At 44.2% G+C, this 23382-nt stretch overlaps 1 protein-coding gene across 2 annotated transcripts in view; it reads left to right on the top strand.

Annotated features, from left to right (window-relative positions):
- Positions 1–6615: 6615 nt before the first annotated feature.
- The window catches only part of FAM120B (family with sequence similarity 120 member B), a 50437-nt gene continuing 33670 nt past the window's right edge, over positions 6616–23382 (top strand). The window contains exons 1-5 of one of the 2 annotated variants that reach the window (XM_086745071.1): positions 6616–6638; positions 9147–9312; positions 9809–10854; positions 14076–14256; positions 20807–20902. In XM_086745071.1, the coding sequence (XP_086601197.1) occupies positions 9835–10854; positions 14076–14256; positions 20807–20902 (1297 nt within the window). In that variant the 5' untranslated portion in view covers positions 6616–6638; positions 9147–9312; positions 9809–9834. The remainder of the gene's footprint in view (positions 6639–9146; positions 9313–9808; positions 10855–14075; positions 14257–20806; positions 20903–23382) is intronic. The other variant, XM_086745072.1, reaches the window with a different exon arrangement.

Raw genomic sequence — 23382 nt, 5'->3', positions numbered from 1 at the left:
CGCCGCGGCTCTCTCCCAGGGTGAAGCGCTAAGGATCTGCCTCTCCTTGGGCGCCTGCCTCCCTTATATCCCGCCGGCCGCCTGCATGCCTAATGAGATGCAAATGAGCAGCCCCCCAATCTGGCTGGAGCTGTCACAAAGGAGCCACTTTTCCAAACCCTCCTCTCAATGGATCGCCAAATGGTCAGTGAGCTGTAAAATGTGCAATCCCTCCTCCCCCCTCCCCTCCGCGCTCCACAAAACGCGCTCATTTACATTCCTGCAAATTTGGTAACCGCAAGAATCCCCCTTCTGCTCCGGGGAGAAGGTGACAGCCCCTCTTGCACCGGAGGGAGAGGCAACACGCTCTGGCCAGAAAACCGTCCCGGGGATCACCTCTCCAAACGGGGGAAGCAACTGCCTTACCCCCCCGCCCCCCCCCCCCCAAAAAAAAGAAACAGTAGCTGGGTGCTCATGACCACTTCCGAGGGGCATCTTCGGCTTGGAAGGGACGAGGGACGTGAGAGCCAGCGAGCCGCAACAAGGGGAATCTGATCCCTTGAAATTAACACCGCGTTTCCCCTGGCATAGCCGGGAGAATTGGGAAGGGGTTGGGGTGGGAGGGGCTGGAAGGTGAATTTGCGCGCCCCGAGCCAGGGCTCGCTCATCCCTCGGCTCCGCTCCCAGCGCTCACCCCGCCGGCGGAGGGAAGGGAAGGGGGAGAGAGGCGGGAGTCCCGGGGGTCCCGGCGGCGGGGGAGGGCGCGGGTGGGTTCGCGGAGGGGACCCGCGGTCCCGTCTCCTTCAGCACCGCGGCCGGAGAGAGCCACCCGCTCCGCGCGGGTCCCGCACCCCTCTATGATTATCATCATCATCGCCAGCAACCTCTCCCTCTCTCTCTCTTTTTTTTTTTTTTTTTTTTTTTTTTCCTCCTTCAGCTTAGTAAAAAGTGAGTTTGGTGTGTGTCGTTCGCGTGGCTGTCATTAAGGCCGTTTGTTATTGTGTGAGGGCTGAATCAGTTAGCTCTTTGTGCTCTCAGCTGTATGGTAATGTAGACAGCACCTGCTCCCTGCACAATGCGAGGGAGAGAAAGAGCTCCCCTCGGCGCACGCTACTGCCTCTACAACAATGTCCGCACATTTTTTAAAGAAATCTCTTCCAGCACTTCCCCCCTCCGTAAAAAAAAAAAAAAAAAAAAAAAAAGCAAGCATTACCACACAACCCAACTTCACACCAACCGTCACCTTATTATTTTTTTACATATCCATCAGACACTAGAACTTTTGTTTTGATCTTAAAAACATAGGAAGGAGTTTACCAGTGCGGTGAAAGAGGGATAGGGATGATTACCACTTGAGCAGTTTCTTAATGACGGGTGGAAGCGGGGGATAAAAGTTGGAGGGCGACTCTGGCATGTCACTCCGAGTGGGGTTTTCCACTTTGTTCGGGCCCTCTGTTTAAACACCTTCGGTAGGCGCGGGCGGATTCATTAGGATGCAAGGTGTAACTGTCTCTGTAAATGTCATCTTAATTGTAACAGATCATTTCAGCGCAGATTAAGCTTGTGTGCGAAAGGAGAGGATTTGGCTACAATAACCTCACTGTAGGTATGCCGTGCTAAAAGCCTTATTATGGCGACTTTATTGGGTTGAAACGTGCATTTGCATGGCAAAATGTGACTTTCATTGAAGCAGATGTCTTGATCACAAATTATCTTACAATGCGCTAGGGGAAAAAAAAATTCTTAAAGACTTCTTAAAGTACAAGCATTGGGTAATACCAATTAAAAGAAAATCACTAATGAGTTCATTCAGCCCAGCTCTTCTTGACTGTTCCAGGACTGTCGCTGCCCACGTTCATTTCGTAGGGGCTTGGGGCACCTACCCCAAACCCAGGCAGGTAGCCTCCGTACTTAAACAAGTATCCAGCCTTTTGCAACGTTTCGCCGCTCAACGTCTGCATCCTTTACATCAAACTTTGGTCGAACGAGCCACCCGCATCCTGGCACTTCCTTCTCTCCCCTCTCCCCGCCTCTTGAGCCTTAAGCGAAAGCTTAAATGTGTAGGAATGCTCGGGGTTTGGGGTTTGGTTTTTTGGGTGTTTTGGTTTGGTTTGGGTTTGGGGTTTTTTTGTTTCTTTGGGGTTTTTTTGTGTTTTTTTTTTTTGTTTGGTTTTTTTTTTTTTTTTTTTTTTTTACCCCGGAGTTCTGCCTGGGCAGAGAGGAGAGCGGCGATCCCGCCGGCACCGTGCGAAGGCGGCCCGGGAGCGGAGCGGGGCGGGCGGCAGGGCCCGGGTCCCCGGAGGATGCTCGGCCTCTGCAGCGGGGACCGGGGACCAGGGGGTGTGGGGGGTGTGCAAGCCCCGCGGCAACGCCGGCTTTCACCGCACATTGCTTTTGCCACCTAGCGTCAACATCTCTGCAAAGTGGCTTTGCCGCTGCTTCACAAACTTTGCTGCGGCGTTATCCCCGGGAAAGGGAGAGAGAGGGAGGGGAAAAAAAAAAAAAAAAAAAACCAACAAAAAAACCCCACTTCGTATGGGGTTTACTAAGCGAGTGGGGCGGGGCGGGCAGTATCTGTCTTGAAATTTGGGGGCAGCTCGTCGGTGAAGGCGAGAAGTGATATATCACCGCGGATCTTTTAATCGACGAGAGACACAAAGTTGGTCCATTAGCATCCCCTTGCTTAAAAAACTGGAAATAAAGTTACACGCGCGAGGGCTTTAACTTGCGATAGGAGGGGAAAAAAAAAAAAAGACCCGAAAAAACTTGCCCCCAAATCCTTAACAACCCCCCTTCGGTACCGGGTATTTGTTAAATTGACGTGGCACAGATTTCTCGATTACCGCTGCTGAGCGTGACTGAAAGGCGCCGTGAGAGCCGGCAGGATCCTGCCCACGGCGCTCATTCTTCTCCGGCTTAATTTATGCCACGCGATTCTGTATTGGGGAAATCAAGCAGAAAGCTCCTTTTTCTGCTTTTTTTTCCCCCCTCTCCCTCTCTCTTTCAGATGCCGGGCTAACGGGGAGACTGTTTAACTTAAGTGTTTCTATAGGAGGCTGTTGTAGTTTAACTCCTGCCCACCAGTAGCTGAGGCGAACAAAGGAGGGACTCGAGGTCTAACTATTCATCCATTCTCTGCACTTTAATTTTCATTGATTTCGAAGACAAGGGGAGCCCTCAGGGATTCTCGCTGAAGGGGGATGACACGCCTTTAGACGCGATCAGCCCCCCAGCCAGCCATCTGCTCCCAACCAAATGGCGCTTTTTCGCTCCCAACCGCGTGTCTCCGCACCGCGCTCCCCCCGCCCCGAACCGCCCCGCCACCGCCGCCCCCGCGGTGTTAACCGCGCATCGCCCCGCCGGACCCCGCTGCTGGGGATGGGCGGCCGGGCCCGCCCCGTCGAAGTGGAGCGGGCAGTGGGATCCCCATCACCACCTCCGGGAGTGGGATCCTCTCCTCCCTGGGGGGGGCAGGCACCCGTCGGGGCACCCGTGGTGGCCCCGGCCCCACCCCTGGCCGGGGTGGTTGGGGGTATCGTGCTCCCCCCTCCCTGCTCCTAATTGATACCCTACCCGCAACGCCGGCCCCAGCTCCCGCCCCGGCGAGGATTTACGGTCCCACCGCGCAGCAGCGCGGCCGAGAGCTCCCCGTCAGCCGCAGCTTTTATTGCTAAGCGAGCCCGATTATGGGAAAAGTCACTTCGGAAAGGGGAGGCGGGGGGAGGGGGGTGTTAATTAGGGGGACGCGCTGCCATCGCTGGCGCGCAACCCTGAATTTTTTTTTTTTTTTCTTTTCCCCTTCCCCAGGACGGAGGGCTGCGGGCATATGGCGAACGGTGCGTGGGCGGAGGGACGTGTACGTGTGGAGCTATGTGTAGCCGACTGTGCATAATATTTTAATTAGGTCTGTAGTCCCTACGGAGGTATGTGTGTGCGCGGCTGCCCCTCCGCCGCAGCCCTCCCGCACTCCCCCTTCACCTGTCCCCACCCCGGGACGGGCCGGGCCGGGCCGGGATGGGACGGGATGCTACGGGACGGGAGGGGAAGGAGTGAAGGGCAGGCTGGGCTCTGTCACCCCCACCGGCCCCGAGGCTGGGCGGCGCGGCCGGGATGCGGGCGGTGGCCGGGATGCGGGAGCTGCCCGGGTCCCCGCCGCCGGGCGCCCCGACCCGACCCAACCCGAGGCGGGTGGGCGGCGGGCGCGGAGGTGCCGGAGGGGCCCTCCGCCGGCCTTGCCGTGTGCGAGGAGGGGGGATTAAGAAGTTTAGCGTGTAGGTTAGCCCCAAGTTGCAAAGGCATGTGCTGATTAGAATAAGAAAGGGCAGTCGCGTGGCTCAGCTGGCACACAGCGAGGCCAGATGATAGATAAGCAGCTCTGGGCCCTCCCTCCCCCCTACCCCCACACCCCCCCAGCCCCCTTTTTCAAATCGCAAATCATCTGCTCCGGCCCTATCCTAGCCCCTCATTTTCATGACAATGGTTGTGTGTTTACCTGTGATCCTGGGACCGACGGGGCATTCCTTTGTCTCCCGAGGAGATTACCGCAGCCAGCTGCTCTCCAACCCTTCCCTGGGCAAATCCCGAAGCGGCCCCTATATGTGTTTTACTGATCGCACACGAGGGAGAAAGCGAGCCCCCCTCCCGCCCCCCGCTCCCCTGCGCTACTTGTTTGTTTGGGTTTGCTCCCGGGCTCGCTTCCGACGGGATTTTGCTTGTGGGAAACTACAAGGGATAAAACCGGTCACTCGTGTGCGTGAGCTGTCGTTGCTCCCAAAGTTGGAAGGGTGAAGGGCTGCCTACCCCTGCCAGGGCGCGCACGGCCCGCCCGGGGGGACAAAGCCGCAGGGTCTCCCGGGGACGAGGGGGCGACAGAGGCCTGGGGGAAGGGGGCTGCCCCCCACCTTGCTCTGTCCCGGCTCCTCGGCCTCCCCCGGTCTCTGCTCCGCGACACGGCGATTCAAACACTCTCACCACCCGCACCCCTTTGGAGAGCAGCTCTGCCTCGCGCTCGGAGATCAGCCTCTTCACCCCTCCTTTAATTCCAAGGACGCTCACGATCTTCGCCACGCTAGACACCACAGATCACGCTTGTACTACTTCTGAGGTCCCTTCCAACCTGAAATATCCCGGGATCCTGAGATCTACCCTGTGCCCTAGCACCCCATCTGCCAAGCCCGGCATAACCCTATGCAGCGCTGAGGCCTGGCTTGTCTTGGGAGGGTGTCACCGAACAGGGCGGGGTAGCGATCGGATTCAGATCACGGGATAAAAAATGCGATGGCACTTCTCAGAAAAATGTTTTGTGTTCCGAGTATGAGATTTCCCTGGATGGCTTCTGCTGCTGACCTCAGTAGCAACACTCACTGTGTTCACCAGTTCTCATAGGGAAAGCCCCTCTTCTCTTTTTCCCGGTTTTACTAATCATCATGTTAAGCCAGAACTCCAAATAGTAGTTGCAAACTACCACTGCACAGGCCACTCTTCCCCTATGACAGCCAGCGCAGCGTGCCACTGTACCCTACTGCATTTCATGCATGAAGGGTTTTTCTGCTCCCCCGGGGCCTGCAGCCCCCTTTGCGCGGTGTGCGCATCTTGTGCATTGTGCACTGGCTGTGGTGCAAAACTTTGGAGGAGGGGTGGGAGCAGTGCGATCGTATGTTTCCAGGACTTTCTGAGCCACTTCCAATTTGTGTTGTTTTTATTTCTTTCCACATCTCTCTATGTGCAGGGAAAGTGGGGGGAGGAGGGAGAAGGGGGCAGAAACTCCTCTGCAGAAGGTGATTACGAGAAAGAGGATGGGTATGGACGGGGTGGGCCCAAGCTTTTGGAAATGCTCTCCCCTTTTCTCAGAGCATCTGCCCGGAGACGAACAGATGTGGGCACCTGCGGTGACAGGCCACATATGCTCCATCCTATTCACAGGCATTCAGACACGGCTACAATGGCAAGGCTTTGTCCGTGCGGAGTCACCAAATATATTAATCTGCGCTCCCCAGAGCACCGCTCTGTTTAATTTTTCACCAGCAATAACATCTGATCTAATCCTCCCATCGGCTGCCCCACGTCCCTCTTTCTGCCCCTGGAAAGATGTGAAGTTATTCGGGTCCCCACCTGTTGCTGGTGGGTCGGAAGCGGGTCACACTCCCGGCAGGCCCGCGGCCAGGCCGCCATCTCGGGCTGTTCCCGGGGGAAAGAGGGGCTCCCCTCCGCTGGCAAGCGCCCAGCAAAGCCAAGCGACCTCCGCCCCCTCCCGGTGTGTCCCCCCGGGGCCAGCGCGGCTCAGCAGGCCGCACGGCCCAGGCCCGATATAAATCTTCCATGCCCCACTCGAGGATTTTCAAGCCATTTCGGTGCGCGACGCTTTCGTCTCCCCACGTCCCCCTCCCCGTCCCGGCTGGATTTGTCAGGGGGCTGCCGAGGGACAGCAGGCCGCGGGCGGGGACGGCCGCGGTTCAAACCAGCGCGGCCCTCCCTCGTCCCTGTCACGCGAAGAAGCCCCGCTGCAGCCGGCTGTCGCCGCGCAGGGCCGGCGCTACGGGCGGGCAGGGCCAGGGCTGGGGACAGCGACAGCCTTGTGCCCCCAGGCCCGGCCGCTCCGGCGCAGCCGCTGGGCCGCATGCGCGGCCCCGCCCCCGCGGGAAGCGGAAGCGCAGGCTCGGGTCAGTGCGGGGGTGCCGTTGGGAGGCGGCGGGCGGCCGTTTAACGGGCGGCCTGCGCGGGGGCGAGGGGAAATGGGGAGGCTTGTTGGGGGTGAGAGCGACTGGAGGTCCGGTTCTCACTCGCAGCATCGTCCAGATGCCGCGCGGCCTTCTGACGGAGTGGCTTCGGCCCTTCCGGGGCCGGACGCAGCGGCCCTCGCACCTCGCCCGGTGCAGGCCTCGGCCCTCCCCTCCGCGGCGGGCGGGTACCGCCGGCCCTTCGCCTGCCTGTCCGCGGCCTCCCACTGTCGTGCCTCTGGGACGGGCTGCGGGCCTGTTAGTGTGGAGGCTGCTGCATGGCAGAAGTGGAGGACTTTGCTCCTCGTCCCTCGTAGGCCTCGGCTAGAGAGCTCTTGTGAGGGCTGGAGCGGTTACTGTGAACATGTCTGCTAACAACCCTTTGCAATGCTGCACGTTATTGTGGGCACAATAAAGTTTGTGTCGTGGTAGCTGCTTGCTGACAAGGTGGTGTTTAGTGCTACCGTCATCTGTTGTAGGGATCTTTTCTGAATTTTTATGTATGTATGAAATGGGGGAAATTTTTTTTTATTATTTAAATTTGTGGAGAAGACCTTTTTTTTTTTTTCTTTTTTTCTTCCCTCCTGCAGATTCATGCACTTGATAGTTGTGCAATTGAGATCCTATGGTAACCTGAGGTCTCAATTTTGCGGAAGTAACATTTGAAATAAGTGTCTAGCCTTAAATTGTTCATCTGTTGCACTGAATGTCCATGTGTTCCACTCCTGGGAGACGTAACATTACAACATAAAACGTTCTAGTCCTGATTCTCCCAGCTTTACTGAGGTGCCTCTGACGAAAGTACTTCTCAAGTCAGTGGCTTTTACTTGTTCTCTTTTCTGCTACTGTGATGGATTAGAGAGTGATTTCCTTGACATGACTTACTGTTTAGTACTGAAACAGGATAGTTGACAAAATATAAACTATTATGCTTTCAGTGAATGTATTTGATAGTAGTATTAAAATGCTAGTTGTGGCTAAGGTGTTTGCTTATGTGTTTGGGTGTGGAGTTGCTATTGATTGAGCTAAACTAGTACTGGTAATGGAAATTTTTCTCATAATCTCTATGTCATAGACTTGCTTAAATTGTCAGATTTCTCAGATCATTTAGTCTGACCACGTGTGTTAGTGATTGAAAGATGAAGACCTTTGCACTCATTGCTAGGTCTTCATGGAAAGTAATAAAAAATGGTAACCTACCAGTGGTCAAACTGTTGAGAGTCTGAGGTGCAGCTTTCCTGGAAAAACAAATGGCTGGAGTCTTAAGGGCAGCCGGGTAACACTGGAAGTAGTATCATAGGGAGAACAGTGCCCTACTTTGTATCCATGTGCAGCAATGAAGCAGATTCATCCATATTTATTTCTGTTTTTTTTTAACAATGAGGTCTGCTCTGTGATCTCAGGTTAATTTTATATTGCATTGTATAAAGAATAAATTTTTTACGATCAGGATGGTGAAGCACTGGAACAGGTTGCCCAGAGGTGGTGGATGCCCCATCCCTGGAAACATTCAAGGCCAGGTTGGACGGGGCTCTGAGCAACCTGATCTGGTTGGAGATGTCCATGCTGCTTGCAGAGGGGCTGGACTAGGTGGCCTTTGAAGGTCCCTTCCAACTCAAACCATTCTATGATTAAAGAGGATTACATTTAAAAACTACATCTGGGAAGTATTAGATATTTAAACTCCAAGGACTCAGGAATACCTTTAAAAGCTGTCAATTCAGGATACTTTTGTGAATTCAACTTCACTTTTTTTCTTTTTGTATACCATAAGCATGTATATTGTAATGTAACACTCCTGAGGCAGTCTGTAATTGAAATGTCAGAAATCAACAGTGTGAAAACAGGGAAAAAAAGGTATCTGTTTAATTAAAACATAGTGAATTTCTTCACTGTTTAAGTGAGAAGAGTTTTGACTCTTGAGTAAAATAAAAATAAAAACAAAATGGATTTTCTGAGAATGATGAAGAAAACAAAGCTTGATGAAGCTTGCTACCTCAATTTTTCCATGGAAAGTCCTTTAAAATAAAATGGTGCTGTGGTAGAGGAAATTAATGATGTCGTAGAGAAAAAAGCATATCTATTGTGAAGGCTGTGCCAGGCTTTGAGATTTCTAGAAATAAAAATGGAGATTATCAACGGTTTTAATTTTTTCCCACGACTCTCTTTGTATGGAACGTGTAAGTTGGTTCATTTGACATGCTATTAGGTTCTGCCACAGAATTTGGAGAATCTCTTCAAGCTTTTGGCATTTCCTAAACTGAAAGTAGGATTATTCCATTTTTAATTATTTAATGTCTAGCTAATGTTTGCATGCGTGCCTTTTAAAATAGATCAGTTCAAAATTGTTGTGCATGTTAGAAATCTCATTTACTGTATTAACTTCAATGTTAATGATAGTCAGATTTCTAGATTCACAAAATACAGGTAAACCTCTAATTCTTTAAACAGGCCTTGAAAATTATGTCTTCAAATGACAAGATGGTAACATTTTTGATTCAAAGGAGACCCAGTGCTACCAAAAACATTATGGAAGTAGAGGTATTGCAACTGGTGCCATATCAATGGACTACTGTCTATAGCCTCAGGTGGTAACTGAGCCATTTGCATGATCAAGGTACAGGACTGATTTCCAAAGTTATTCAATACTTTTTTTCCACTGACTTCTGTTAAAGATGTTCGTATACTTTTGTATGACAATCAAGCCAGTAATTCCTGTGTTGTACACTTGTCAGCTAAGATGTTATAAAGCTTTTAATTATGTCTATACTTGTGGTTTTTTTTCTGGCAATACATGCTTTGCTGTGTTTTACACTATTAATCTGAACTTTTAAAAGTCATGTTTATGAAAACCTTTTGATAGTTACAGTTTTCACTGATATAAAAAGCAGGAGTGGAAGGCAAAATGAATGGGCACCCATGTCCAGTTTGTTGATGGGAAGAAAACTGGTTCAAATTGTTTAAAGGCCAGGACAACACAACAAGCCATCAGGAAAAGCAGAAAAATAACAGTTCCATTTCCAAGCTGCTTTTGTTTTTTTTTTTTTAACTGTAGAATTTCATTGTGTTTCTCAGTATTGTATTTTAGAATGTTGTTTTTATTCTTCTTTCAGGCTGCTGAGCGTTTCAGAGATCAGCCATGGGCATTAAAGGCTTGCAGGGATTTATGGCAAGAGTTTGCCCTGATGGATGCAGAACAGTAGATCTGAGAGAAATGGCAGAAAAACATCGCATTGATCATCCCAATTTCCCACCTGTTATCGTAGTAGATGCGATGAGTTGTGTTAGATTCTGGTACACACCAGAATCTTGGGTGTGCGGTGGCCAGTGGCGGGAGTACCTTGCCGTCTTAGAGGATTTTATTAAAGCTTTTATGGCAGCTGGTATCAGGTTGGTGTTTTACTTTGACGGAGTGGTAGAAGAGAAAAAGAGGGATGAATGGATCAAACGGAGGTTGCAGAATAACAAGGAAATAGCTAGGCTATTCCAGTTTGTCAAGACTCACAGGAAACAACCAGGGAGAGAAATGTTTGTTCTTCCTTCAGCTTTGCCTACTTTTACACGTTTTGCCCTGAAGTCGCTTGGTCAGAAAACAGTATGCACGTTGCAAGAGGCAGACTTTGAGGTGGCTGCATACGGTTTGCAACATAACTGCATAGGAATTCTTGGGCAAGATAGTGACTACCTGATCTATAATACGTGCCCCTACTTTTCCATTGAGAAGCTCCGTATGGACAGCCTGGTCACTGTTATGTACTCTCGAGAAGATCTTTGCCGTGTGTTGGGTCTTAGTTTGACACACCTCCCTCTCTTTGCTTGCTTGCTTGGCAATGATGTTGTTCCCGAAAGCTTGTTGGAAGGCTTTTGGCATAAATGTTTAGCCACCAGTCCCCACAGGAATAACAGCTACAACAGAAGAGCAAACATACTTCTAGCTGTAGCAAATTACATCTCAAAAGTTCCATGCTCGTACAGCAGCCTGAAGCACTTGGAAGAGATGCTGCCTTTGGGATCAGACAAGACATTACTTTACAGAGGAGTGGAGTCCTATCTTTTGCCTGGGCAGCCTTCTCCATGGATTCCTCCCAATGTAAGAAACTGCCAGATGTTCTCCCTTCAACAACAAACAGCAATGTGTCAAGATAAGGAAATCTTTCAGGTACCTTGTTTTTTAAAGCTTAATGGTCAGTTTATTGCTATGACTACTTAGTGGAAGTTGGTAATTAGTACACTGAGCCTATTGATTTAAATTTGCTTGAGCAAAATCTTTTGTCTGTTAAGTACAGCCATAGTTAGGACTATTACATGCATCTTGATGAGGGCAGATGCAGCACATTTAATTAAAAGTGGTTCCTCACTTTTGGAAGCATCAGGCAGGTCAAATAATGGGGAGCAGCTTTTGTATAGGCCTATAGCTGGGCATAGAGCTGTGCTTCCCACGTATTGCACGATGTAATGAGTTGCTTTTTGCTTTGAGAATCCACAGGTCAGGTACAGCTGGATAGCGATCTGCTTGGCTGTGCCTGGCACGTGCAGTCAAGGTATCAAAGGGCGCTGTGCTTAGAATGCAGAAGTTGAAATTGCATTCAACTTCTTGTGGAGTTGTGGAGGAGATGAGGAAACTTTGTATAAATCTGTGCTTCGTGGTTTTTGGATCAGGTTAGTTATCCTTCAGATTCATTGTCCCTGAAGGAACCAAAAGCACTTTGGGTGGCTTGTTAATCCTTAAAGGGCGGGGCTGTGCTAGCAACTTTGACTTATGGCTTCCGGCATGGGCAGAAATGCTCTGGTGTTGGGGTGAGAAATGGTACAATCAGATTGGGGCACTCTGAAAGACCGGATATGTTAGCTAGGGTAGCTTACCTGGCTGATAGAAAGCTGAGCTACCTTGCATCAGAGTTTATGCAATAGTAGTAAGTACAGAAAATCTATACAAGGTAGTGTATTTCAGACTCTATATTAGCCATCTGTTCCTCTCTGTTTTGTTAGGTACCTATAGACTTCAGATAAAGAGTCTGTTGTCTGTCTGTTACTTACCTTGAGCATTTTCTTTAAAACTGTTTTTCTCTTTCCTCATATGACTCTGAAGTAATCCTATACTTTACATTTTCCTTTTCTAAAATGACCCTAAAACATTTTAAAACTACATTGTAACCTGTGCAGTGCTAATTTCAGTTAAATTGTAGTTATATTTGAGTTTTTAATGAACCACACATAGATACAATACATGTAACTTTTGACCCTGGTACTTCAATAGAAGATGTTATTTAAAAAGAACAGCAAAGCTGCATCCTAATAAAGTGTTGAAAAATATTGTTTATGCTTAAAATGCAAGGAAAAATAACCAGAATGTAATTATCTAGGTTGGATTATGACCAGGACAATAGTGGTAATATCCTTGCTCCTTAAGAGAATATGCCATGTGGTCTTTATGACAAGTGGTCATTATTTCCTGGCTGGATCTTTCATTTGAAGACTTGCAGTTCTCGAGCATCATGCTGAGCTACTGCTGTAATAAAATAATAATGTTTAGAAACTCCGTTGAAGAATGCCTCACTGTTGCTGCACAAATCCTCTGTTAAGCCAGTCCCTGGAACAAGGAAATTACAGTCAAAGTTGTAGACATGTTAACTTGTCTTTTGTTTTTGTTACAGGTGTTTAAATATTTGTATATGTAATGTGTGTGCTTTGCTTCATATTTTGAAACCCATAAGTAGTTCTGCTTACCTTGTACATAATCTGAACTGCACGTGAATGACATGCACAGCTTAGTTCCAGCCTTGAGGATATAGCCTCGTGTTGCTGCCTCTCAGAAAAGAAGAGCATAACTTTCTAGCTGATTGTATATGTAAATTGGAAATATTTTTCAAGATACAGCATTTAGTACAGCAATATTTTTGGAATCAGCTTGTATTTTTTTCAATACATAAGGATGTGTAGATTATTGACAAATTGCACAAAACTAGTATTTTCAGATTATCTCATATCTGTGACAGAAGTTTCTATGAAATAGTTCAATGCTTCATTCAAGTCATGCTTAGAAATACTTAACTCTTGTTTTTGTTTTATACAGAAGTGGATTTGGGGTTTTGTATTGGTTTTGTATGCTAGGAGTACTGAAGTATTTCTTCCAGGGCAATCATTAATTTATTGCTGTAAGCAAATGCTCTGTTGGTTGGCATTGGACACAGAAGCCTGTTATTGATTTTATGCTCATGTGAGATTTCTTCTGAAAGGATGACATTTCAGTAGAATTAGTTTTGATCAGTAATGACTCAGTGATTGACTGCAACTTTGACCTGCTGATTTCCCAGGTTTGCAGATAGCAGAATTCTGCAGAAATGGTGAATTTTGTTCTGGCCAGTGGTCTGGTAATTCCCAGTGAAAGAGGCTGAAATAGCTGTGTGAATGGCACAACCCAAATAATACTGGTAGCGTGACACATGCAGGGAATGCAGAGGAGAGAAGCTACAGTGCCTGCTCAGCATACAGCATAGGTCCAGGAGAATTTATTAGTGGCACCCCATGGAAATAATAGGCTCCGCTCAGCTGTTTGAACACCCCCACAGTTTTGATCTGAGGTTGTGAAGTGGAAGTCTGTCTGGCTCTGCACTTGGCCAGTCCAGGTTACAAGGGTTACTGATTGAAATTCTGCACCGCCTGGGAGCAGCTTTGTTGCTTCTGCATCTAAGCTGCTCCAGACCAGCGGTCCCTGTTGGTACTGAGGCTGCTTGTAGCCAGATGTGTCTGCATCCAGTTCGTAGTTAATAGGCGGCCTGGGTGATGCTGTGATACTGCTTTTCGGCAGCAGCCTGCAGACCTGGTTTTCCTCTCTAGAGCAGATTGTATTTCTTTTCTTGGGGAAGATCTATTGCATATTAAAAGTGTGGTAAACTTAAGTGTTAAAATTTCACCACAATGTAAACTATGCAGCTCAGGAAGGAAATGGAGCTGTGTTATGTCTTGCAATAAAATTAAAATTCGGGGTTTTGTTGTACCTTCACTCACTATTTGAAGAGGGAAGATACGTTTTCAGGTGAATGAAGGAGGGCAGCTCATTTTTCTATGTCTGAGTTCAGAATTCATTTTAAGAACGATTACTCTCTAAAAAACTGTCACTAAAACCTGCAAGTTTTAAGAATTCAAGGAGGGCCTAAGAATGGCAATGATGGGCTTCCTGGGCTTTCTTGTCCACAAAAAGAAAGATTTCTGAAAATATACTATACTGGTGTTATTTGAAAAAGCACCTGTTCCCTCCCTGGCTATTCCCTCCATTTCCATTGCCAGAGAAAGTACTATTTCCTGGAACAGTGAATACATTTTGTTACTTTTTGATACTTGTTAATTTTGGAGGTAATGCCTTCTTTCTTCTTTGAACAGTTAGCTAAAGAACAGCATATCCAATCTGAAAATTATACAATCTTCAATATCCTGAGTAGTGGAGAAATTGAGTGCAGCAACTCTTTGGAAGATGAATGTGATACAGAGATTCCTGGACAGGCACTTATCTACCGCCCTGCTCGTCAGCATATTTATTCTGTCTTGTTGGAATCTGGAAAAGGTAAGGGTTAAACTACTTAACACCATTATTGAAGTATACTTTCAGTTTTGAAATATGAAATCTTGAATTTGTTATTTCAGTGGCTACATCAGTATGACATTTAGGATAAAACTGTGGGCAGCTGTAGTGTGCTTCTTAAGGAATTGAGAGAACGTGATAATTGAAATTGCAGGTTTTCTACATGCTGTTCAATTTCAGTGCTTTTAAAGAGATTTTTTTAAATTGTAATTTTTTCCTTGTTAAATGGGAAATTGTGAAAGTTATCAAAAGATCGAGCAAAACAATTACATTTGGAAGATTTTAAAAGTTTGAGAGGGTATGAAACCTTGTGTTGCTTTGATAAGTATAGCTCCTAATGAATTAGTGAGTTGTAATACACTTCTGCAAAACAGTAATGCACTGTTACGGTTTTACCTTCTGTTGATTTTAAGTCTGCAATTTAACAACAGTGGATAGACAAATATAGTTACTGTGGTAACACAGATACAAGTAGTCATGCCAGTGATTATTAGTTCTTTCATCAAAGTGCAAGAAAATATTATTTCTTTACCAGCGGTGTAAACAGATTCTGTAGCAGGTATCTGTTCTTCCATCCTTCTGCTTTAGGACAGAGAATTCTTTATTCGTATCGTTGGGCAAACTTTATGTTCTTAAGACTTCCATTAGTTAAATGTTACCTTTACAGTGTCTTTTAGGCAGTGAGTTGAAAATTGAAAATGTACTGAACTTTTATTCTTTTTAATATGTTGATTTCTCCTTGGTAATCACTTTACATTTTATTGATGAAAGTGCACCGCCGTCAAACCTCATAGTCACACTATGTGCTTAGAAAGGCACAGAAACGTAATTAAATACCTGACTTCCTTCAGCAACTAGAGGTTGAAGTTGTGCCATAATAGGAAGAAAAAAATAGGAAAAACTGAATCAGAGTTTACATAGTCATTTGGAGAAGGTAACAAAAATCTCAGCAGTAATCATGCACATCTGTCACTTTTCATTTTTCGGCCTACTGCCTCTAAATTTTGTAGACAATTATAACTTGGTTCAGTTTTGTTTATTCCTCTAAGCAGCAGGATATTCACTGATGTTTTCAGAAACACCTAGACCAAAACTTCTAATTAACAATTGTTGCTGCGAGACAGCAGGGTAGTAGGCAGATTTGCATTTGTGTTACAGTGTTTGTAGTACTCAGATGAAGAAGATTAGAATTGAAGTACAGAAACATAAATTTAGAATCTTACTGAAAATTAAATTTGAACATGGAAGAGGTCTCCTTTTAAGAAAGTGATTTTAGAATAAAACCACAGATAACATGTATTATTTGTTCTCAGTTCATGATTCAAATTCCAGAGATAATTTTCTAAAGTAAATCATTAGTGCACCCTCAATCTTTAACCCTTCCAGAAAGGTAGGTAGAATGTGTCTAGAAGGGCACCCCTATTAAATCTCGGTTTTACTGCATGTATATACTTCTAAGGGCTTTAACCATGTCACTTAGTTAATGGGGTTTTTATTCCAGTGTATAGTTGCTTCTAAGTCAAAAGTGTGCACCATTAATCAGAGTCTGTCTGGGAATTCATAAGTAAATGTCAGCATTATTTTTTATTAATTTGCTGCTAGACCTACAAGGAAGTTTTATTCTTTACAAAGTAGAATCCTTTGCCAGTTACCCTCAAATGAGGTCAAGTTGACTGTTTTTTGTAATACAATGAGGAGCAAGATGGGAAGAAGTAACCTACACTGTATGTAGGTTGTAGTATAATGTAGAATTACTTTGGAGTAGCATTAGAAAGGAGTTTATTGGAAGGAGTCAGGCAGTTAAATTACTCCATGTGGAGTCTGCTGCCATTGTGATACAGTTGCTGATGTAGCTCATTTGAAGCTAACCTGGCTAACCTAATGTTCCAGTTTGCAGTGGAGATGTATTTATTTGTTAGTTATCCTCTTTTTTGTTCCCGAAGATCCCTCAATTATAAGATTCCTCTGTTGGAAACTGGCCTCTTTCAGGTTTGCAGATCTAAGCAAGTTTAGTGTTACATAGGGATAGAAAAGCAGCCAACATTTAGTAAAAGTAGCGGTTGCAGTTTTAGTAAGAACAGGTTAACAATAATATAAACTGTTTCCTGTACGCTGAAACTGTTAGTTTTGAATGTCTAGGTTGAGATTTCCAAGGGTGCCTAACAGACCCAAGAATCTATAGGAGCTGGATGTTGTCATATCCCCTGAAATCACCTGCCTAGACCATGCCACTTTGCCTGAAGCCATAGCGTGATAAGCGTTTCTTTTGCTGTCAGTGCTGCTTTAAGTGATTCTCTTGCACGGCCACTCATTTCAGGCCCTGTGCAACCTCTCAGTTGTGCTGGTGCAGCTGTTTGTGCAGCTGCGTGGTGCCCTAGTTTGAGAAGCTGAAAGTAGCCCCTCTCTCTCTTCCCTCCCTTTCTTGCAGTCAGGTAACTAACCTGGTTCTGTTTCCCCATCTGATTCTTTGTGTAGCCACAGACAGCTGTGGTGAAACAGCCCAAGGGAATGGCAGGGAGTGGGAATGAGCAAATCAGTGGTCGCCTGTGAAAGTGAGCAGTGCTGCTGAAGGAAGTGCTCATGAGCTTTTGCCTTTGGTATAGTTTGGTATATGGTAAGCATGTGCATACCTTTAGTCATGGAAATGTTGCTAGAATCACAGCTTTATTTTTGACCCTACAAAAAGAAATAGGTGGTTAATGCTGATCCTGATAACATGGCTTTTGTTGCCTGTGTATTTTAAAACTATCTTTATAACTGAGCTGTTTCTGATAATTATGTGAAATACTGCATATAGTGACATATAAATTGTCAACTTTTAGCATATTTCCTAGAAAAACAGTATTATTGGAAAAATTCAAGAAGGAGAGAAAAGTAACAGCAAATAATGCACCTTGATAGGCCAGCCAGGCTCTTTCTTTTGTGTGCAATGAGTTCAGAACAAAGCCGGCAGGTTTTGGCACCAGCTCAGTCCGTGGAAATACCTGCATCTGCGTGACTGTTACCAATTAGGAGATTGTGTAATGTAGCCTAAGCCTGTGGCCAGCTCCTGGAAGTCCTGGCATCACTCCCAGTTCTAACATTAGCAGGCCAGACTGATCCTTGCTTTGACACTGTCAGAAACAGTCCATTAGCAGAATTTTTGCCAGTTATCACCAGTGACAACTCAGGAGGGTGGAATTGTTGCAGGTGTAGAGGAGCACACATAACAGCATTTCCAACTGTCTCGTGTTTTTCACACAGTTGAAATTTTCCTTAGGTTGCTTAAGCACTGCTTCCACAGGTGGTTCAGAATCTATTTCAACCGAGAAACTGCTGTTTTAAAAATTTCACTTATGATGTCCTGTATGTGCATTGTGGGGAAAAAAGTTTGAAAAATTACTGGGTTTTTTTTTTCCAGGTATATTTCCATGCAGTGAGGGTTGGCATCTAGTAATCACATCTCCATTTTGTTCTTGATATGCTAATGTGCTGTCAGTTTGCAGGACCTTGCTTTCAACTGTATTTTTTGGCTCCTTATGTGAACAGTAATATACTTCTGCTACTAACGGACTATAATAGTGAAAAGCTCTGAGCTGATGTGGTGGTACATCCTGTACCAACATTCACATACATTAAAAGAACAAAACTAGAGATTTCCTATTGATGTCTCTTTTTACTGCGCTTCAGCTCAGTGGATGATGTGAAAGTAGTACTTCACTGCCATTTGTAACTGAGAGACGTTTTGAGAAGTTGTTCTGTGAGTTGTGGAACTCACAAAGAGTGATTCTTCCCGCCAGCTTCCCCTCAGCAAAGCTTTTCTATTTCCATGCTTCTTCCTAGCATCCTTTCAACTTCTCCCCATGTCTTTGATAACTCCCTCCTCCACTATATAATGTTCTCAAATATGTTCCTTATTGCTTCCTGTTCTCCCCAAATGCCATCTACCTTTTTATTCAGCTTTAGCTCTTCCATAGCTACTTGCATATTGATTTGTGCAAAGCATGGACTTGTGCAAAGCATTTGACACCCTCCTGCACGACATCTTTGTCTTTAAACTGGAGAGACAAGGATTTGACAGATGGACCACTCGGTGGATAAGGAATTGGCTGGATGGTCGCATTCAGAATCGCGGTCAGTGGCTCAATGTCCAATTGGAGACCAGTGAGGAGTGATGTTCTTCAGGGGTCGGTATTGGGACTGGCACTGTTCAACATTTTTGTTGGTGACATGGACAGTGGGATTGAGTGCACCCTCACCTTCAGCAAGTTTGCCAATGACACCAAACTGAGTGGTGTGGCTGACACGCCTGAGGGATGAGATGCCATCCTGCTCCTTGCAGGGGGGTTGGACTAGATGTTCTTCAAAAGTCTCTTCCAACCCAAACCATTCTATGATGATTCTGTTCTATGATTTGCCATTCAGTGTGTTCAGATACGACAAGTAACTTTACTTTCCTACCTTTTTTTTTTGAGTTGGTGCCATAATGGGATCCCTCTGTCAGCTGAGTCACCAGTTCACAAAATGTTTAGGAATTTAAAACATTTGAAATCTCTTTTCCTCTGTCAGATTTATTTGAAACAGAGCAGTGCATCCATGAATTAATTATAAGACAGATGTCCTAATTGTATTAGGCTTGCTTCCTTAAGAAGCCAGGCTAAAATCTGTGAGGCTGAGTGAGCTGAATAGGTTGAATAAAGCAGAGTAATTTACATAATAAAACTTAAACCAGAATGCTAAAACATCAGAATGTTTCTGAAAGTGACTTTGGGATATTAAATTGGAGGGCTTTGTTAATGAAATAGCATTATCATAGGCAGTGATTTATAATCAAGATGTAAGATTATTCAGCTACTGGAATGTGCAGTTTAAGCCTTCCCCCCCTCCCCAGTGTAGGCATTTTTCATTTTATTCTTAGTGTCATCGGTTTTTGAACAGTGAGGCATGGCAAGACAGGTGTAATACTGTTCCTTATAGTCCAGTTGTTGGTTCTTCAGTCCCTTGCCTTTAGCGAGTGTTTGCGTTGCAAGCCCATGGGTAAGGAAGGAAGAAGAAGCAGGGCTGTAAGACAGATTTAGTTGTGCTCTTTTCCCCCTCTCTTATCCCTCACACTAGAACTCCATCTGAGGAATGTCTGCCCTTGCACGCAATGTCATAGCACACTACTTGTTCATTCATGCTAACAGTCATTTGCAGTGGTGAGCTATGAACGAAATCAAGAAATTGATGTGACCAAGCTTTTTAGGGTGGTGGCAGGAAGGGAGACTGTTGGAAAGATTTGTTTGGTTTGCTTTAAGCCAGGTGAAGTTTTTGATTAAGGTGCATAATATGGCATCAGAAATACTTGCACAGTAACGTGCAGGGTGATTGGGATTGATGATAAAAACCAGGAATTTTTAAGAACAGTGGTTTCGGCACTGAGTGAGAGCTAGGAGTTATTAGAGATGCAATTCTGTGAATCTGGAAAGGGACAAGGGGAAGGAAAAAAAAGTTTTGAGATTTGCCTGGAAAATATTTGAAAACACTCTTCCATGTACCCGGGACTAGCTAGATCTGTTTACTTCATACTATTTACCAGACTACACAGTGTGGAAATTTAGGGCACTATGATGTGGTTACCATAAGCAAAATCTGGACAGAATGCAGAAGGACCATTTATAACAATGATAATGATTCTAGGGTTTTGGGTTTTTTTTAATGACAACTCGCATTAGAATGATTACAAGTTGACTATTGGAAATTGGATAGACTGCATTTCAAAAATTCTTACGTGCCTGAAGTTGTTTTTTTTTTCTGAGGGTGTTTTAATTTTTTTTTTAAAGCATCGAGTAGTTAGATGCACAAGTCAAGTAGTGAAATTTTTAATTTAAGGGGCACCCTACTCTTTACTGGTGGGCGGGGCAGTGTTGAGGTTGAGGCATAGGAAGCCACTTGAGCTATTATGCGTAAACAATTCCTTTATACTAGATAAAAGGTCTGGAACAATGGGCTGTAAAAGCTCTGCATCTGATGGTGGGATGACTCCATTGCTGTCAGCTTTCAAATAGCCATCAGGGCCTCCTTATAAAGATTTTGTCTCAAACGCTGACACAGGAAATGTCAGGGCAAGTTGGGAGGAGAATCATATTAAAGACTGCCTGCATAAGTGGCAATTTGACAGCCCTGAGAGACTGAGGTAGCTCATGTAGTTCCCTAAGCTATGCCAGATGCCTCCAAAGCTTCCTGAACTGCCTTGAAATGGGAAGGCCTAAAATTGGCTGAAAGCCATTTTAGAATGCTTTCTGCAGACTCTTGTACTTACATTTTTGGCTGCAGTTCCCAATTCTAAACTCATGTTTATAGTACATAATTCAAACTCCCTTCATTTTTTCTGATCATTTGTCATAAAGATACTAAAACTAATTTTTCTTGGTTTGTTTTTAAAGAAGCTGAGCAAACAAGTCATTATGAAGTGCCTTCTATTATTTTAGAATCCTGATCATCACTGCTTCAAACTTTTGCACTAGTGTCAATATTTGTGTTTGACTTACTGATTCAATTCTGTCTTTTTTAGATGGAGCCTATCCTCTGGTAAAAGAGTGGTTTGTCTATTTTGGAAATCCTCTCCGGCAGCCTGAGCTGATACAACCTGTACAACCTTCTGTTCCAGGTATAATAAAAATGAGTTTATATCTGAACTGAAATAATGACATCACTAAAATCAAGGTAGACAATCCATCATCTTATGTTTGATATGGAGTCCAAAACAACCGTGGAGAACAAGGAGCTGAAGTAGAAATGCTGCATGCTTGTAATTGCTTTTAATTACTTTGTTTAACTCTAATAGGATTCAGCTTTGAGCTACATGTTATTACTATGACTTGTTAGACCCAGTGCTATTTCAAATTGCTATTTGCAAAATGCAAACAATTTCTTAAATACTGCTCTGAGGCCAGAATAGGTGGTGTGTAGGGCTGTATTAAAATTCTTCAATTAAGCTGTTTGAGAGAATGTGTTAAAAGACTGATGGAGGATATAAAAAAGGGTAATTTTTAGATCATCTGTGACACCCCAAAAAGAAAAAACAGTTTCCAATAAAATACAATTAGGGTATCTTTTTCTGTGAAGTTGTTTCTACTGTCTTAAGTGTCAAGTGTTTTGTGTGTTTTTATCTTCTTTGCTTTGGTAAAGGACATGTTGATGAACACACTTAGTGAAATTAGTATTATGAGGAATAGGTTTCATTTACAAGGAAGTATCATACACTTTAGTGAAAGATTGAGTACCGTATATGTCACTCATCTCTTTATCACTAAATTGTATGATTTCAATACAAGTTTAGGATAGGAAGTAAACAGTACTGTATCAATTTTGTTATTTCAGAGCGAAAATTGTTCTAATTGTTCATTTGTCCATGCTATTGTAGTCATAACCCCTCTATCTTTACTCTCACAGCTCCTCTGTCGAGTCATCTGCTATCACGTGGATTAGGAGCTCAAAGGTTTTTGTAGTCTTTCAAATGAAATTAATTTATTCCATTGATATACAATACCATTGATATCTTGTTAAGAAAAATTATCATCTACCTCACTTTTTGAGAGTAATTACCAGCGCTTCTTCCTTCAGAACCCAGTGCTTTCTGTAGCAGTCCTTGTTTTGATCTGGTCTAAATTCAGATTCAGAAGAAGTTGAAATGCATGCACTTTTCTATTGTTTTTGTTTAGAGATTGCTTTAGAACTTACTTGATTTTAATTTTCTAGGATTATAGTAAATTTTATTTTAAGGTATCCTAAGATTATACGTTTGTCTTCATATTTGAAACTTCTCTATTTAATGAGTGTCTTCAAATTTAAGGATGAAGGAAAACCAGTTGCTCTTTAGATATGAGCCTTTTCTAAACCCTTTTGAAAGGAACTGTTTGGAAAGAAAAGAGTTACATAGACAAAGCACAAACAAGATTTCATTTGATATACAGTAGTTTCACTGTCCAGTACCCCCGACAGAATATTAGGAGAGTGATTAACTAATTGATTTGATGATAGCATTAAATTGCTGTGAAATTTTCCAAATGCATATGAATATGCAGGATAAAAATGGATCGATTTGTCCTAGGCAACTGTTTTATTTCAGCATACAACGGTCTGGGAACATACATTTGTAAAATAAGCAAACAAAACTCAATGAAGTATAAATCATACCTATGTAGTTACATTTCAGTTTGCGTGGGCAAATGTATTGTACTTATTGTTGTGAAATTTTCCTTCCCAGATAGCATTGTACCTTCCTCCCTTTCTGAAGAGGAATCCACTCAACCTCATGTACTCTGGTTCTACTGCTCTGCAAACATGCTACACATAGAACTCACCTTTACGTTGACAGTAAACAGTATTTATAATTACTGTGTTTGTTTATAGCAAACACATAAGAGGAGTTTTTAAAACCAGCATCTTCTCAGCCATAATCTTTACTAACTCAGTAATGAAAGGCTGTTCAAGCAGGCTATTAAAAAAAGGGAGGAGGACTTCTAGTGTTTATTTTTAGTCCTCTGTTGTCATTCCTTCAGCGAACAAATATTTTTCTAAAATTTTTGTAGTCCATATTTGTATGCCTTACATTCGCTCATGCATCTTGTATTTTCCACAGCACGACTTTCTAATTCACCAAATAAGGTTCTCAACAGCGCGTCACATTTTTCAGACAGGGATCATATTTAGAGCTAAATTTAAATAAGACGTTGTAGGAAGTTAGAGTTCAAAGCTGTCAGTCAAGATCATGTTGCTCAAAAAGAGGAAAAACCTGACTAGAAACTATTTGAAAAAATCACAGGTGAAATTAATCTGGGAAGATTCTTTATTTATCTCTTTTGGAAGAAGTTATAACCTCATCATTACAACTACTTTAGAAGTGTACTGAGAATATATGGGAAATCCTGACTCTATTAAATTTGATTTAGATTAAAAACTCTGAAGAAGGAATATTTGATATGAACTTTGAACTGCAGTGTGCATAACTATAAATATTTCAATTTTCACATTGATTAAAAAAAAAAAAAGGAGAATTCCCACTGATTTTTGGTGTGTATAAAACAGCAGAACTGTCTTGCATCTGAAAAGCTTGCAAGTGATAGACTGAATGTTAGGTTTTTTTCC

The sequence above is a fragment of the Chlamydotis macqueenii genome, chromosome 3, assembly GCF_036417535.1.
Source record: "Chlamydotis macqueenii isolate bChlMac1 chromosome 3, bChlMac1.mat, whole genome shotgun sequence".
Lineage (NCBI taxonomy): Eukaryota > Metazoa > Chordata > Aves > Otidiformes > Otididae > Chlamydotis > Chlamydotis macqueenii.
Note: the sequence above shows the minus strand (reverse complement) of the source record. Positions and strands in the feature narration are given on the sequence as shown.